The following is a 19,511-nucleotide window of genomic DNA, read 5'->3' as shown; positions in this document are numbered from 1 at the left end:
AAAAATTTAGATTCTTAAAATTTTTTGAATTTGAAAAATTTTTTTTGGAGTTTTTCTTAATGATTATGTGGAATTGATGATATGACATTAACTGAACTTTTAGTACACGTATCAACATTTTATTGAATATTCATGCTACGTCAACAAAGTAGACTAATGACAATAATCCAAAATACCAATATGATAATGAATTTGAAAATTCAAGTACCAATATGACAAAAAAAAACTTTAGAAATAAATGTGACAAAAATAATAAAATTTAAGAATTAAATATTTATTTAACAATCAAAGGGATTATTCAAACGAAAAATCAAACGTTTATCAATTATGAACACAAATCAGGATATTAGATCTTTGCTTCTTGAACAGTAAAAGTGACAAGTATTATTATAAAATTAATTATGAAACTCATTTAATTATGATACTTATTCAATAATTATTATAAAATTATTTTTTTATTTTAATAATATAAATACAATATAAATATTAATATTAATCTTATGTTTTATTATTTTATTTTTTAATCTTTAATAGTTTATCATTTGAATTTGATCTTAAAAATTAATATAATTATGTAATATATATTAAAAATTAAAAATAAATATTAAATTAGTATTAAATTTTTTATTTTTTTAATATGTAAGTACTTTTTATGTTATTAATATGTCAAATTTATTAAATTATAAATAATGTATAATTTATATTTATTTATTATTTTAATTATGTTATTATATATATTCGTATTAATCATGTCTATTTGTAAATATCTGTACTATTCGTTTTATATTTAAATAAATTAATTATACACATATTAACCATGTCATATCATATATAACAAATATAATAAACATATAATATCATATTTAAAATTTAAATATATTTTATAATTCATATTATATTCGTGTTTCAAAAATTTATATCATTATACATGTGAAACATAATTTTTAAACATAATTCATTGACGTGTTCTTCTTTTCTTTCATAAAATCCTTCATCGCACATGCGACTTGAGAGTTGGTACTTCCGAGTGTTATGTTAATTTTTAAAACTCTTCAGGGTTTTATCTTAATTTTTAAGGCTAACCGTGGATGCAATCGTACTCACGGTGAATTGCGATTGCATCTCAAAAGCCACCGTAAATTCGTTTGAGTCTCATGTCAACAAGACGATTGAACCATGCTACAGATTTTATTTTCTTTTTTTGTATCCTTTAAATTATATTATAAAAACAATAATGTCCCTTTTAACTTAATTTTTATTTTTTTTCATTTTCGTTTCTTTATTTAAAAATTATGAAAAAATTTTATTAATCTAATATAAGAAATAAATTTAATAATTTTTAATAATTTATTAATTTTATAAATGTTAAATAATTTAAAACTTTTAATATATATAATTTTTTATCTGATACTCTAATGATAATTTTATCTTCTAACTATAATTTACCTTACTATCACTAATATTTTTATATTTAAATTTATATCTCATTATTAATTTTAATTTTCTTATTATAATAATCAATTTCATCAATATAATAATTAATTTTATTTTTATTACTATTTTTAATCTTATTATTATTTTAAAAAGCATAATATAAGCTCATAAAAAAAAAAAAAAGAAAGAGTAAATCAATGATGATGATTAGTAAGCCATGGCTCATTAGCATTAGATGCTTCAGTAGTGGTTCTAAAGCAATATATATATATATATATATATATATATATATATATATATATATATATATATATATACACACAATCAGTTGCAGTGATAATAAATATGATAATTTAAAATTTGAAACGGTGAAACAATATAAAAAAAATAATATAATTTAAAATTGTAATAAAATTATATATAAAATTAATAAAATTAAAAAATTATATTTTTATTTTTTATTCAAACAAATTATAATAAATAATTTTTATATAAAACACTATATAAGTATATATATCTACGAATTATCGAATCTAACAGATGATTTCGAGGAACAATATTCAACAATATGAACAGGAGACGAACTAAATTAGAGTAGAAATCTGACTTTTTCTTCTCCCTTGGGTATCCTTTTTCTAGCACGTTACGTTAAGCCCGTGGAAAAACACTTTGGGAAGAGCTGCATAAGTCTATGTCTTCTGCTCACTATCTTTGAAGCAGAAACCCAATGACGTCGAACTTTTATGACAAGGTTGTGGCTCCTGTTCTTGCCTGTGAGGGAGGGTCATGGCCCTGCAACGGACCCGCTGCATTGGCAACCGCCCTGGCAATTGTCTGTTTTGCATGGTGGCCTCAGAAAGTCATCGCCAAAACAAAGCTGCCTCTTTCACCGGGTCCTCCAGGCTTGCCTATATTAGGAAACCTTCCTTTCATCCAACCTGATTTCCATCAATACGCTACTAAACTCTCTCAAATCTATGGCCCCATCATCAAACTTCAGCTCGGAAGGAAGATTTGGACAGTTATAAGTTCACCTTCAATTGCCAAAGAAGTCCTCAAAGACCACGATGCTATTTTCTCTAACCGTGACAGTCCTGCAGCAGCCTTAGTCGACACCTATGTTGGATTTGACATGGTATGGAGGTCAAATGGCCCCGATTTGCAGTGAGCAAATTATGGGAAAAATTAACAGCTATTATTGAACGAAGCATTAATATTTCCCATGAAATTATTCCAGTAAACAAATTACGGCTTCAGTTCAAATACAAGAGATTTTCACAATGATCAATGTCTTAGGAGATACTTTCATTTATAAAATTATCTTTGAGTTTGATTTTGTACACGTTTTTACAATCGATGAAATTTGAGATTTTATCGGTGAGCTTGGCTGAGCTAGGTGAGAAAATTTGGAGCAAACAAACATAATAAAAACTTAAGCCTTTTCGAGTAGTGGAAATGGGTATTTTTGGGTAGAGGAGCCACAGTGTTAGGCTTTAGATCTATATAGGGGTTTTTTTGAAAAATCTAAAGTCAGCAGAAAATTATGAAAGGTCAGGAGAAAATTTTGAGTAACTTCTAGGATATTTCCGACATGATGATGACGGCGATGCCAGTGGTTCAACATCAAATTCTATAGTTGTTGGTGGGTGGCTGTTTACGTTCACGAGGACTTAAGAGGTAGAGAGAGTGAGGCTTAGAGAGAAAAAGAAGAAAAATAAAAAGGAAGAAATAAAGAAAAAATACAAGGAAATTCTACAGCGGCAAAAATTAGGCCATTCATCAATCTTTTAACTCATATCATCGAGTCAATGTCACTTCACCTAGTTAATGTGACATGTTATCAATTTTAACGAAAAAAATAAACAAATTGTTATTGATTGAATAAAAATTTAAAATCGTAAAAAGTACAGATACTTGTCATATTGAAATTAATGTATAAGAAGTAAATTTGTATTTTGTGTATAGTATAGGAATTAGCATAATTTAACTTTTCCTTTGTGTATACAATATCAAAGCCAGTTTGCTAAAGTTGCCTTACCAAATTACAAAATGTTCGGTGAGATTAAAGAACTATTTATTTTGATAATAATGCGTTTGGATCAATGAATATCTTAAAATTTTGATCACAATAATTTAGAAGTGAGAATTTTTATATTGTAAAAAATTTTCATCAAATCAAATAGTACTAAAAAGTTACCTTAAATTAAAATCAACCCATATCTTCGAGCACATAATAAAAACTTTGATCAATTTACCACCGTTTCAATTTCAAGATCATCAGATTTCTTTCAACAAAGAAGTTGATTATATAACAACTTGTTTGTATATATATATATATATATATATATATATATATATATATATTCATATTATACAAGAGCTTGTTTGCATTTATTTGTGACATTTAATAAACTTGTTCAAACAATATTTTTAAACTCAATTAACAATAAACCGAATTTGAACATAGACAAACTGACTTGTTTATATTCAAAATTATTTGATAATTGTTCATGAATAAACTTGGTAAAAAGATTGACAAGAGCTAATTTTATTTTGATCAAATTAATTACTGTTAATTTTAATATTTTTTACACTAATAAAATCACAATTTTACATTTATGTTATTAAAAGTAGGCATAATGTAGATTAAAACTTATTTGTAAATTTCATAAAAATATTTTGTCAAATTATACTTTATGTGCAGAAAAATGATTACAAGTTAAATATGGAAACATGAGAAAGAGAAAATTCCTTGCCAAAAATGGAGAATCTGCCGCCGCGTGAAAATGTGAAGGATTGGTAGGTTAGAGATCTGTAAGTTTGGCTTCAGTTCAATTCATGTTTGAGCTCATGTTAGTCGGTTCTGTTCATTTTACATCAGGTGATTTTTATTTATTTGTTGAGAAATGAATATTGTAAAAGGAAAAAGTAGCTTACGGTTTATTATGAGAATAAAATATTAATATATATCTTTTTTCAATTGCATAAGTTTTGTTTAGTTATTGGTTTTGTTATTGGTCTTTTATTTTCAACACTAAAAAGTAAAAAGGTGCATTTGAATAAAAAATAAATAATATTATTACATAATCATATGCAAAATATGTAACTCTAGATAAAAAAAAATATTATTTTACTTTTTTTATATGCGTAGATTAATTAATTATGTTATGCTTACATGTCACGTATTGTAAATATTTATCAATTTCTAATCCATTATGATTTCTTATTTTACTTTTTTTGTCTTTAAATATATTACTTTTTTCCCCAAATAATAAAAAGCAAACAACAAAAAATAAAGAATAGTAAAAGTACGGCTAAAGGACAAAAAAACTTTTGAACAAAAATTTAATAATTATCTAAGTCATTTTCGTTTTAGGACAATTAATTAAGCTATCAAACATTTGTTTTTACCAATTAAGTTCTTATTAGATAAAAATTGACTGATCATCAACAATCATATTCTTCTAATCAAAGATTCAATTAAGGTGAAAGTAGTTATTTAAAGGTTTAATTGGTTTAAGAAATATATGTTTAAAGATTCAACTTAGTCAAAATAAAAAATTCAACTTTGATTAATTGTAATAAAAAATTATAAGTTTATATGATTATTATGTTTTTATTCAAAGAATTTTTATACTTTTTAACTTCAAATTAATTAACAAGAAGCAAAGGAGCAAATCATACATATATATATTATTATAAAATATACAAATACATTATAAGGTTTGTCAAATAAATGCTTATATACACAACTTTTTTATATGACACGTATGATAAATTGTTTAAGAGTATAGCTTTTTTAATTACAATTGGATAATTTTAAATTTATTTAAAATCAAAATTATTCAAATTGTAATTGCAAACCAAACCAATCTAAAAATATGTTTTTCAAAATTAGAAATCCGAAATTTATATAAAAAAAGTTAATTTTCTAATAATTCAGATGTATATAATTTAAATATATATTTATCTTTTAAAAATAATCACATAAATAAATAAACATTTAAATAAATAAATAAACATTTAGTTATCTAAAATTAATTTTCTAATAATTTACATATATATAATTTAAATATATATCCTTTTATCTTCTAAAAATAATTTTCTAATAATTTTATAGTATTTATCGAATAAATAAAAGTATTTAAAAATTTTTAGTTATCAAAAATCAATTTTCTAATAATTTAGATATATAATTTAAGTATATATTTTTTTATCTTTTAAAATTAATTTTTTAATAATTTAGATATACATCTTTTAAAATTTAAAAATATCGAACTTAATTTTATCTTAATAAACTTCAGAATAATCTTTTATTATTAAAAAAGGCCAAGTTTAATCTCTTAATAATTTGTAAATTTTAGAAATAACTTATTCTTTAATATAAATTTTATATGGTGTTTAGTTCTCAATCTTTATTTGCATCTCCTCTTTTTCTACTACAAAGTGTAAGTTACATAAGTTTTTTTTTTTTTTTTTTTTGCAAGTGTTTATGGTAAATCATTTATTTTAACTTTGATTCATTTTTTCTTTTATTGGTGTTTACGGTAGGTTGTTTTTAACTTTGATTCTTTTTTTATATATTATAAAGTGCAAAATTATAATAACATTTATTTTTATATTTTGTAAATGTTGTATGTAGACTTTTTATTTTTATCTTTAACTTTTCACTCAATCAAGTAATTTTTTTTCAATTTAACTTTAACTTTAACTTTTTTACAATTATTTTAGATCTACTTGGACCCACCTATGATAATACCATTTTTATTATGATATAAAAACAAACAAAAATTAATTGTTATGAAAAATCCACTAGGTAAAGTTCTATGAACACACTAGTTGGATCACATACATACCTTAATTTTTTGATAAGATACAATCTTATTTTCTGGTACTTGCACTAATGGACAATTTCTAATTTTACAGTATTTATCAACTAAATAAAAACATTTAAAAATTATTAGTTATTCAAAGTTAATTTTTTTTTAATAATTTACACATATATAATTTAATATATATCTTTTTATCTCATAAAATTAATTTTTTAAATAATTTTATGGTATTTATCAATTAAATAAAAGTATTTAAAAATTATTAGTTATCCAAATTAATTTCATAATAATTTATATATCTAATTGAAATATATATCTTTTACTTTTTAAAATCTCAAATAAATAAAAATATTTAAAAAATAAGTTATCCAAAATTAATTTTCTAATAATTTATATATAATTTAAATATATATATCTTTTTATCTTCTAAAACTAATTTATTAATAATTTTATGGTATTTATCAAATAAATAAACATATTAAAAAATTATTAGTAATCCAAAATTAATTTTTTAATAATTAAATATATAATTTAAATATATATCTTTTTATTTTTTAAAATTAGTTTTTTAATAATTTAGATATCTATTTTTTAAAATTTTTTTTGGAGTTTTTCTTAATGATTATGTGAAATTGATGATATGACATTAACTGAACTTTTAGTATATGTATCAACATTTTATTAAATATACATGCTACGTCAATAAAGTAGACTAATGACAATAATCGAAAATACCAATATGATAATGAATTCGAAAATTCAGGTACCAATATGACAAAAAAAAATTTTAGAAATAAATGTGACAAAAATAATAAAATTCAAGAATTAAATATTTATTTAACAATCAAAAGGATCATTCAAACCAAAAATCAAACGTTTATCAATTATGAACACAAATCAGGATATTAGATCTTTGCTTCTTAAACAGTAAAAGTGACAAGTATTATTATAAAATTAATTATGAAACTCATTTAATTATGATACTTATTTAATAATTATTATAAAATTATTTTTTATATTAATAATATAAATACAATATAAATATAAATATTAATCTTATATTTTATTATTTTATTTTTTAATCTTTAATAGTTTATCATTTGAATTTGATATTAAAAATTAATATAATTATGTAATATATATTAAAAATTAAAAATAAATATTAAATTAGTATTAAATTTTTTATTTTTTTAATATGTAAGTACTTTTTATGTTATTAATATGTCAAATTTATTAAATTATAAATAATGTATAATTTATATTTATTTATTATTTTAATTATGTTATTATATATATATTCGTATTAATCATGTCTATTTGTAAATATCTGTACTATTTATTTTATATTTTAATATATTAATTATACAAATATTAATCATGTCATATCATATATAACAAATAAAATAAACATATAATACTCATATTTAAAATTTAAATATATTTTATAATTCTTATTATATTCATGTTTCAAAAATTTATATCATTATATATATGAAACATAATTTTTAAACATAATTCATTGACGTGTTCTTCTTTTCTTTCATAAAATCCTTCATCGCAAGTGCGACTTGGGAGTTGGTACTTCCGAGTCTTATGTTAATTTTTAAAACTCTTTAGGGTCTTATCTTAATTTTTAAGGTTAATCGTGGATACAACCGTACCCACGATGAGGTGCGATTGCATCTCAAAAGCTACCGTAAATTCGTTTGGGTCTCATGTCAACAAGACGATTGAACCATGCTACAGATTTTATTTTCTCTTTTTTGTATCCTTTAAATTATATTATAAAAACAATAATGTCCCTTTTAACTTAATTTTATTTTTTTTCATTTTCCTTTCTTTATTTAAAAATTATGAAAAAATTTTATTAATTTAATATAAGAAATAAATTTAATAATTTTTAATAATTTATTAATTTTATAAATATTAAATATTTAAAACTTTTAATATATATAATTTTTTATCCGATACTTTAATGATAGTTTTATCTTCTAACTATAATTTACCTTACTATCACTAATATTTTAATAATTAAATTTATATCTCATTATTAATTTTAATTTTCTTATTATAATAATCAATTTCATCAATATAATAATTAATTTTATTTTTATTACTATTTTTAATCTTATTATTATTTTAAAAAGCATAATATAAGCTCATAAAAAAAAAAGAAAGAGTAAATCAATGATGATGATTAGTAAGCCATGGCTCATTAGCATTAGATGCTTCAGTAGTGGTTCTAAAGCAAAATATAATATATATATATATATATATATATATATATATATATATATATATATATATATATATACAATCAGTTGCAGTCATAATAAATATGATAATTTAAAATTTGAAACGGTGAAACAATATAAAAAAATATATATAATTTAAAATTATAATAAAATTATATATAAAATTAATAAAATTAAAAAATTATATTTTTATTTTTTATTCAAACAAATTATAATAAATAATTTTTATATAAAACACTATATAAATATATATATATCTACGAATTACCGAATCTAACAGATGATTTCGAGGAACAATATTCAACAATATGAACAGAAGACGAACTAAATTAGAGTAGAAATCTGACTTTTTGTTCTCCCTTGGGGATCCTTTTTCTAGCACGTTACGTTAAGCCCTTGGAAAAACACGTTGGGAAGAGCTACATAAGTCTATGTCTTCTGCTTTCTATCTTTGAAACCGAAACTCAATGATGTCGAACTTTTATGACAAGCTTGTAGTTCCTGTTCTTGCCTGTGAGGAAGGGTCGTGGCCCTGCAACGGACCCGCTGCATTGGCAACCGCCCTGGCAATTGTCTGTTTTGCATGGTGGGCTCAGAAAGTCATCACCAAAACAAAGCCGCCTCTTCCACCAGGTCCTCCAGGCTTGCCTATATTAGGAAACCTTCCTTTTATCCAACCTGATTTCCATCAATACGCTACTAAACTCTGTCAAATCTATGGGCCCATCATCAAACTTCAGCTCGGAAGGAAGATTTGGATAGTTATAAGTTCACCTTCAATTGCCAAAGAAGTCCTCAAAGACCACGATGCTATTTTCGCTAACCGTGACACTCCTGCAGCAGCCTTAGTGGACACCTATGGTGGATTTGACATCGTATGGAGATCTAATGGCCCCGAATTGCACAAGCTGCGTAAGCTAGTTGTTCGTGAAATTATGAGCAACAAGAGCCTTGAAGCATGCTATGCGCTTCGTCGACGTGAGATTCGACAGATGATCAAGGATATTTATGGAAAGGTTGGTTCATCCGTTGACCTTAGTGAACAAATATTTCTAACCACTATAAGTGTCATGATAAGCATGCTATGGGGTGATTCATTGAATGGAGAGGAAAGAAGCAGGCTTGGGATTGAGTTTAGGAAACGATTGGAGGAATTTGTAGAATTGATAGGAGCACCTAACGTTTCAGATCTTTTTCCTGTTCTTGCCGCATTCGATTTACAAGGAATTAAGTCCAAAACGAAGAAGCACTTGTCTTGGTTTTATGGGATTTTTGAATCAGTGATAGTACACCGAACAAAGGGAAAGAAGAAGGAAGGAAGCAAGGATTTTTTGGAGCAGTTATTGGAGCTGAACCAGAGAGGAGATGATAAAACCTCATTATCCATGAAAGAGATGAAGGCTTTGCTTCTGGTAATGTCCACCAAGTTACATACCTTATCCCCTCATTTCTTTAACAATTTTTTTTTCTTTGTCAACATCTAATTGGTCCTCACCTTCCTGCGGTAAGTATATATTTTTATATGCTTACGATTTAATAAATCAAAGATAATAAAAATTTTCTGAAATATTTATTTTTTAAATAATTTTTTATTTTTTATTTTGCATTCAAACAATGATTGATTTATGTTAAAAGTTTATTTAAGTACAAATTAAAAGTAAACTTTTATTTAAATAGAAATTAAAAATATTTAAAATTTTCCTTTTTAATTTGTTATATTTCAAATTTTCAATTTTATTTGAGTTCTCCTTTCTATAAACAAAAAATGCTACACATAAAGGTCCTATACGCAATTATATATGTTTATGATAGGGATCCAATGCAAGATTAGGATCCATGCCTATCTACAAAATTTGAGACTATAATCAATTGACTGGTTTATTATAATTAATTGGGATTATCTTAAATGGTTCTGAAAATGACGATATTCTCCGATATCTCTGAATTTGTGGGTAGGATATGATTATCGGCGGTTCGGATACAACATCTGCTACAGTGGAGTGGGCAATGACCGAATTATTGCGGCATCCTGATAAAATGAACAGAGTCATTGAGGAATTAGAGAAGGTGGTTGGAAAGCAAAACATTGTGGAAGAGTCTCATCTTCTTCGATTGCTTTACTTGGAAGCAGTAGTAAAGGAGACACTCCGAATCCATCCAGCTGCTCCCTTGCTCGTGCCTCACATGCCTGCCACCACTTGCATTGTTTCCGGATATACCATCCCTAAACATTCGACAATCATATTTAATGCATGGGCAATACAGAGGGACCCTGAGTTTTGGGAACATCCTCTTCGTTTTGAGCCTGAGAGATTCTTGAAAGAAACTGAGAAAGCCAGTTATCTAGGTAATGATTTTCGTTTTTTCCCATTTGGGTCTGGGAGGAGAATTTGTGTTGGAATTCCTCTAGCAGAAAAAATGGTAACGCACTTGTTGGCTGCCTTGCTGCATTCCTTTGAATGGGAATTGCCTAACGGAGTAATGCCTGATATAAAGGACAAACTTGGAATAGTCTTATCGAGAGTGGAACCACTTGTTGTCATCCCCACTGCACGACTATCCAATTCATTGTCATATCAATAAATGGAGAAAACAATAGCAGGTTGGCTGCCTTGCTGCATTCCTCCTTTGAACGGGAATTGCCTAACGGAGTAATGCCTGATATAAAGGACAAACTTGGAATAGTCTTATCGAGAGTGGAACGACTTGTTGCCATCCTCACTGCACGACTATCCAATTCTTTGTCATATCAATAAATGGAGAAAACAATCGCAGGAAGAGATTATATGATATGTATTTTATTAGATTTTGAATTATTCGAAATTTAAAATAATTATTAGATGTTAAAAGATTTTAAATAAATAAATAAATGTTATATGCATCTTAATGTTTTTTTCAAAAATAAATTATAGATGCTCGTCTAAATATTATTTATCAACTTTGAATTTATTGTATAACTTTTTCAATAATATATCATATATAGATTAATTAAGGACATAATCTTTAAAATTTATGCAAATTAAAGATATAATGTTTTGTTCAAGTATTTTGATTTACAATGAAGAAGGTTTTCTTTGATTATTGTACATATCATTATTACCTCATTTTCATTTTACATTTTGAAAAAAATATAATGACTTCACTTTTTTTTTTAAACGATCATCCTTATCTCACTTTGAAAAAGTGTATTATTGTTTCACTTTAAAAAGGAAAAATAATTGTTACGTATTTATTTATTATTAAAATTAAGGGGTGTCCCATCATACAAACTAGCATTATTGTACATTAATCTCAAAAGTCATGAAGAAAATTAAAATAAAGACCCATCGTTATTACCTACTACAATTATCTCAATTACTTAAAATTTAAAGAGTAAATTACTTCTATAGTGTTTAATTTTTAAAATGAATATTATTTTGATTTTTAAATTTTAAAAATATATATTAATCATAATAACATGATTTTTTTGTCAAAAAATCATTAATGCAATCATCAAAATAATTTTTTAAAAAAATTACAAAAAAATAGATAAATTTTTTTTATTTGTTACAAGTATAATAATAAATATTTACTAAAAAATACTAATAATTTTAATAATTATATAAAAATAAACTTAATTAATAAATTTATAATTCAAACATTATATTAAAAAAATTTTAAATTCAAATATCACATTAAATATTTTATTATAATTTAAAAATTATTTGTAATATTAACCTTAAATTAAATTATGTCAAATTTTTAAATAAAAATATTGACCTTATTGTTAATGACTCTATGCGTGTCATATAAATGATCTATCATTTATCGTATGAACTAATTAAATTAATTGATGCAGGGATATGATAAAAATTTCAAGTCTACTATCGTATCTCTAATATTTGGAGAGAATAAATGAATATTTTATCTCTAAATAATTATTTTATTTATATATTTAGGATTAGTTATTATCAAGTAATGTTTATCTAGGAAAGATTATTTAATTTTATCTTTGTCCTTTTTTTCATTTGTTATTTCTATAAGATATTATCTTTTTTTTTTATATATAAATATCTTAGAAACAAGTTGCTTTTATAAAGGCCAACTCTTATTTAGAAAATGTATGTTGAATTTCATAAAAAAAAAAAAAATTCAAAGGTCAAGTTTTCTTTTAAAATTTTTCACACTTTTTTCTTTTGGTTAAATGATACTATTAATCCTTATACTATACATTAATTTCAATAGGAGACGTATTTGTAACTTTTGTGATTTTAAATTTTTGTTCAATCAGCAACGGTGGTTTAGTTTCTCTTTCAAAATCGATGACATGTTCTATTGATCAAGTAAGGTGACATTGACTTGATGATATGAATTAAAAGATTGATAAATGGGTATTTTACTGATGTGGAATTCCAAGTCATATAATTTTCACTAACAAAACCATTTTTTATTTCTCTCTACAAACTTACTTTAACAACCTATCTCTCTAAACTTAGTTTCAGGCAATTAAAAAAATTGTGTGACTTTTAATTCTAGTAATTGACATTCATTTCTCTAAAAATCTACCTTAACAATCTCTTTTTCTTTGAAATAAACAAGATCCAATCTAAAATTTAAACTCTCTCTAAACACCAATCCTAAATAACCCACTACTCTTATTATTACTTTCCTTTATTGTCTTATCTCCAAGAATTTCATCTTCAACTTGTTTTGCTATCCCTTGTCTCCATTTTCCTACCACTCTTCATTCTACATAAACATATCAAGATAATCAAAATCAATAAAACAACCACACCCAATAACAATACTGGGTTAGTGAATTTTGTAGGAAACATTGAAAAATTTTGAAGTGCTACAATTTTTGAAGTTCGAAAGGGGTGGTTCTAGTGAGCAAATTATGAGAAAGATTAACAGCAATTATTGAACGAAGCATCAATATTTCCCATGAAATTATTCTAGTAAACAAATTACCGTTTCAGTTCAAATACAAGAGATTTTCACAATGATCAATGTCCTAGGAGATACTTTCGTTTATAAATTTACCTTAGAGTTTGATTTTGTACATGTTTTTACATTCGATGAAATTTGAGATTTTGCCAGTGAGCTTGGCTGAGCTAGTTGAGAAAATTTGGAACAAACAAACATAGTAAAAACTTAAGCCTTTTTTAGTAGCGTAAATGGGTATTTTTGGGTAGAGGAGCCAGAGTGATAGGCTTTAGATCTAGGCTTTATTGGGGGGTTTTTTTGGCGAATCTAAAGTGAGCAAAATGCTATGAAAGGTCAAGAGAAAATTTTGAGTAGCTTTTAGGGTATTTTCGACATGATGATGATGACAAATGGCGATGCTGATGACGACATTCGGGGGTCCAGCATCAAATTCTGTAGTTGTTGGTGGGTGGTTGTTTACGTTCATGAGTGTTTAAAAGGTAAAGAGAGTAATGCTTAGAGAGAAAAAGACGAAAAATAAAAAGGAAGAAACAAAAAAATAAAGAAAAAATACTTTTCTTCAAAATATTTTCTGAAACTTTAATTTTGAGAAAAATTGATAATTTCAATTTTTTCTCAAAAATATTTTTTTAAAAAAATTATTTTTAAGAAAAATTGATACTTTCAACTTTTCTTCAAAAATATATTTTTAAAAATTTTATTTTGAAGGAAAATTGATACTTTTACCTTTTCCTCGAAAATATTTTTTAGAAACTTATTTTTAAGGAAAATTGATACTTTTAACTTTTCCTTAAAAATATTTTTTTTAGAATTTTTTTTTAAGAAAATCATTAAAAAAATAAAAATAGTAATAAAAATAAAAATAAAATAAGGAATACCAAATTATTCTAATCTAATCAATAAATAATAATAATAATAATAATAAGAAAAAAAAAGAAAAAAAACCTTTAGAACGGCTCGGCTCGGCTCGATTTAATGCAGCTCGACTCCAGGAAGAACGACGGCTCGGATGTGTGACTCGACAGGAAAACAGTTCGGCTCGAACCTAGACGGAGAAGCGGGTTGCTGGATCAGGTGTGCTACGGGTCGAGTTGGATCTTGACAAAACGCATTGATCCTGTGTGTTTACTAACGCAAAAACAATATTCTTTTGGGGAGGGTATATAAGACTAAAACTCGATTTTTCTTTAGATTTTCCTTCTTTTTTTCTCTCTCTTCTCTTTTTTTCTCTTCTTTCTCTCTAAACAATCCCAGATTTTGATTGAATGTTCTACCGAAATTTGGAAAAAGACACCAAAAACTTTAAAGTTGGTCGAAAAACTCGTTTGAAAATTCAAAGTTCGACGAAAAGTTTTGCCAGATTCTGAAAATTTTCCAAAAATTTTCCCAAAAAAAACTATAACTGTGGATACAACCGTACTCACGGTGAGGTGCGATTGCATCTCAAAAGCCACCGTAAATTTGTTTGGGTCTCATGTCAACAAGACGATCGAAAGATGCTGCAGATTTTATTTTCTCCTTTTTGTATCCTTTAAATTATATTATAAAAACAATAATGTCCCTTTTAACTTAATTTTTATTTTTTTTCATTTTCCTTTCTTTATTTAAAAATTATGAAAAAATTTTATTAATTTAATATAAGAAATAAATTTAATAATTTTTAATAATTTATTGATTTTATAAATATTAAATAATTTAAAAATTTTAATATATATAATTTTTTATCTGATACTTTAATGATAATTTTATCTTCTAACTATAATTTACCTTACTATCACTAATATTTTTATATTTAAATTTATATCTCATTATTAATTTTAATTTTCTTATTATAATAATCAATTTCATTAATATAATAATTAATTTTATTTTTATTACTATTTTTAATCTTATTATTATTTTAAAAAGCATAATATAAGCTCATAAAAAAAAAGAAAGAGTAAATCAATGATGATGATTAGTAAGCCATGGCTCATTAGCATTAGATGCTTCAGTAGTGGTTCTAAAGCAAAATATAATATATATATATATATATATATATATATATATATATACACACACAATCAGTTGCAATGATAATAAATATGATAATTTAAAATTTGAAACGGTGAAACAATATAAAAAAAATAATATAATTTAAAATTGTAATAAAATTATATATAAAATTAATAAAATTAAAAAATTATACTTATTTTTTATTCAAACAAATTATAATAAATAATTTTTATATAAAACACTATATAAATATATATATCTACGAATTACCGAATCTAACAGATGATTTCGAGGAACAATATTCAACAATTTGAACCGGAGACGAACTAAATTAGAGTAGAAATCTGACTTTTTCTTCTCCCTTGGGTATCCTTTTTCTAGCACGTTACGTTAAGCCCGTGGAAAAACACTTTGGGAAGAGCTGCATAAGTCTATGTCTTCTGCTTACTATCTTTGAAGCAGAAACCCAATGACGTCGAACTTTTATGAGAAGGTTGTAGCTCCTGTTCTTGCCTGTGAGGGAGGGTCATGGCCCTGCAACGGACCCGCTGCATTGGCAACCGCCCCGGCAATTGTCTGTTTTGCATGGTGGCTTCAGAAAGTCATCACCAAAACAAAGCTGCCTCTTTCACCGGGTCCTCCAGGCTTGCCTATATTAGGAAACCTTCCTTTCATCCAACCTGATTTCCATCAATACGCTACTAAACTCTCTCAAATCTATGGCCCCATCATCAAACTTCAGCTCGGAAGGAAGATTTGGATAGTTGTAAGTTCACCTTCAATTGCCAAAGAAGTCCTCAAAGACCACGATGCTATTTTCGCTAACCGTGACAGTCCTGCAGCAGCCTTAGTCGACACCTATGTTGGATTTGACATGGTATGGAGGTCAAATGGCCCCGAATTGCAGTGAGCAAATTATGGGAAAAATTAACAGCTATTATTGAACGAAGCATTAATATTTCCCATGAAATTATTCCAGTAAACAAATTACGGCTTCAGTTCAAATACAAGAGATTTTCACAATGATCAATGTCCTAGGAGATACTTCCATTTATAAAATTACCTTGGAGTTTGATTTTGTATACGTTTTTACAATCGATGAAATTTGAGATTTTGTCAGTGAACTTGACTGAGCTAGGTGAGAAAATTTGGAGCAAACAAACATAGTAAAAACTTAAGCCTTTTCGAGTAGTGGAAATGGGTATTTTTGGGTAGAGGAGCCACAGTGTTAGGCTTTAGATCTAGGCTTTATATGGGTTTTTTTGAAAAATCTAAAGTCAGTAGAAAATTATGAAAGGTCAAGAGAAATTTTTGAGTAACTTCTAGGATATTTCCGACATGATGATGGCGGCGATGCCAGTGGCTCAACATCAAATTCTATAGTTGTTGGTGGGTGGCTGTTTACGTTCAGGAGTGCTTAAGAGGTAGAGAGAGTGAGGCTTAGAGAGAAAAAGAAGAAAAATAAATAGGAAGAAATAAAGAAAAAATATAAGGAAATTCCTAAGCGGCAAAAATTAGGTCATTCATCAATCTTTTAACCCACATTATCGAGTCAATGCCACCTCACCTAGTTAATGTGACATGTTATCAATTTGGACGAAAAAAATAAACAAATTGTTATTGATTGGATGAAAATTTAAAATTGCAAAAAATACATATACTTGTCATATATTGAAATTAATGTATAAGAAGTAAATTTGTATTTTGTGTATAGTATAGGAACTAGCATAATTTAACTTTTCCTTTGTGTATACAATATCAAAGCCAGTTTGCTAAAGTTGCCTTACCAAATTACAAATGTTCGGTGAGATCATAGAACCATTTATTTTGATAATAATGCGTTTGGATCAAGGAATATCTTAAAAATTTGATCACAATAATTTAGAAGTAAAATTTTTATATTGTCAAAAATTTTCATCAAATCAAATAGTGCTAGAAAGTTGCCTTAAATTAGAATCAACCCACATCTTCGAGCACATAGTAAAAACTTTGATCAATTTACCACCGTTTCAATTTCAAGATCATCAGATTTCTTTCAACAAAGAAGTTGATTATATAACAACTTGTTTGTATTTTTTTTTTTTTTGATATTATACAAGAGCTTGTTTGCATTTATTTGTGAAATTTAATAAACTTGTTCAAACAATATTTTTAAACTCAATTAATAATAAACCGAATTTGAACATAGACAAACTGACTTGTTTATATTCAAAATAATTTGATAATTGTTCGTGAATAAACTTGGTAAAAAGATTGACAAGAGCTAATTTTATTTTGATCAAATTAATTACTGTTAATTTTAATATCTTTTTACACTAATAAAATCACAATTTACCGCCATTTATTTTATTAAAAGTAGGCATAATGTAGATTAAAACTTATTTGTAAATTTTATAAAAATATTTTTGTAAAATTATACTTTATGTGCAAAAAAATGATTACAAGTTAAATATGGAAACATGAGAAAGAGAAAATTCCTTGCTAAAAATGGAGAATCCGCCGCCACGTGAAAATGTGAAGGATGGCAGGTTAGAGATCTGTAAGTTTGGCTTCAGTTCAATTCATGTTTGAGCTCATGATAGTCGGTTCTGTTCATTTACATCAGGTGATTTTTATTTATTTATTGAGAAATGAATATTGTAAAAGGCAAAAGTAGCTTATGGTTTGTTATGAGAATAAAATATTAATATATATTTTTTTCAATTGCATAAGTTTTGTTTAGTTATTGGTTTTGTTATTGGTCTTTTATTCTCAACACTAAAAAGTAAACAGGTGCATTCGAATAAAAAATAAATAATATTATTACATAATTATATGCAAAATATGTAACTCTAGATAAAAAAATATTATTTTACTTTTTTTATATGCGGAGATTAATTAATTATGTTATGCTTACATGTCACGTATTGTAAATATTTATCAATTTCTAATCCATTATGATTTCTTACTTTACTTTTTTGTCTTTAAATATATTACTTTTTTTCCCAAATAATAAAAAGTAAATGACAAAAAATAAAGAATAGTAAAAGCAAGGTTAAAGTATAAAAAAAACTTTTGAACAAAAATTTATTAATTATCTAAGTCATTTTCGTTTTATGACAATTAATTAAGCTATCAAACATTTGTTTTTACCAATTAAGTTCTTATTAAATAAAAATTGACTAATCGTCAACAATCGTATTCTTCTAATCAAAGATTCAATTAAGGTGAAAGTAGTTCTTTAAAGGTTTAATTGGTTAAAAAATATATGTTTAAAGATTCAACTTAATCAAAATAAAAAATTCAAATTTGATTAATTGTAATAAAATATCATAAGCTTAAATTATTATTATGTTTTTATTCAAAGACTTTTTTTACATTTTAACTTCAAATTAATTAACAAGAAGCAACAGGAGCAAATCATACATATATATACATATATATATTATTATAAAATATACAAATATATGATAAGGTTTGTCAAATGAATGTTTATATAGACAACTTTTTTATATGACACGTATGAATTTTTAAAGAGTATAGCTTTTTTAATTACAATTGGATAATTTTAAAATTAGAAATCTTAAAATTATATAAACAATGTTAATTTTCTAATAATTCAGATGCATACAATTTAAATATATATATTTTTATCTTTTAAAAATAATCACATAAATAAAAACATTTAAAAATTATTAGTTATCTAAAATTAATTTTCTAATAATTTACATATATATAATTTAAATATATATCCTTTTATCTTCTAAAAATAATTTTCTAATAATTTTATAACATTTATAAAATAAATAAAAGTATTTAAAAATTATTAGTTATCAAAAATTAATTTTCTAATAATTTAGATATATAATTTAAGTATATATTTTTTATCTTTTAAAATTAATTTTTTAATAATTTAGATATATATCTTTTAAAATTTTAAAAATATCAAACTTAATTTTATCTTAATAAACTTCAGAATAATCTTTTATTATTAAAAAAGGCCAAGTTTAATCTCTTAATAATTTGTAAATTTTAGAAATAACTTATTCTTTAATATAAATTTTATATGGTATTTAGTTCTCGATCTTTA

At 24.8% G+C, this 19,511-nt stretch overlaps 2 protein-coding genes across 2 annotated transcripts; both read left to right on the top strand.

The window, feature by feature from the left end:
* The first annotated feature begins 2,161 nt into the window (after positions 1–2,161).
* On the top strand, positions 2,162–2,602 carry LOC149516160 (cytochrome P450 84A4-like). Its single transcript, XM_089768725.1, has one exon. The coding sequence runs from the start codon at positions 2,162–2,164 to the stop codon at positions 2,600–2,602; it is 441 nt and encodes a 146-aa protein (XP_089624851.1).
* A 6,187-nt stretch (positions 2,603–8,789) lies between these two features.
* On the top strand, positions 8,790–11,418 carry LOC111290525 (carnosic acid synthase-like). The gene is made up of 2 exons (XM_022881871.2): positions 8,790–9,933; positions 10,478–11,418. Exons 1-2 carry the CDS (start codon positions 8,989–8,991, stop codon positions 11,102–11,104), a joined length of 1,572 nt encoding a protein of 523 aa, XP_022737606.1. The 5' UTR covers positions 8,790–8,988; the 3' UTR covers positions 11,105–11,418.
* The last annotated feature ends 8,093 nt before the right edge of the window (positions 11,419–19,511 follow it).

This window comes from Durio zibethinus, chromosome 11 (genome assembly GCF_047325235.1).
Source record: "Durio zibethinus cultivar Kanyao isolate XHJ-2024 chromosome 11, ASM4732523v1, whole genome shotgun sequence".
NCBI lineage: Eukaryota > Viridiplantae > Streptophyta > Magnoliopsida > Malvales > Malvaceae > Durio > Durio zibethinus.
Note: the sequence above shows the minus strand (reverse complement) of the source record. Positions and strands in the feature narration are given on the sequence as shown.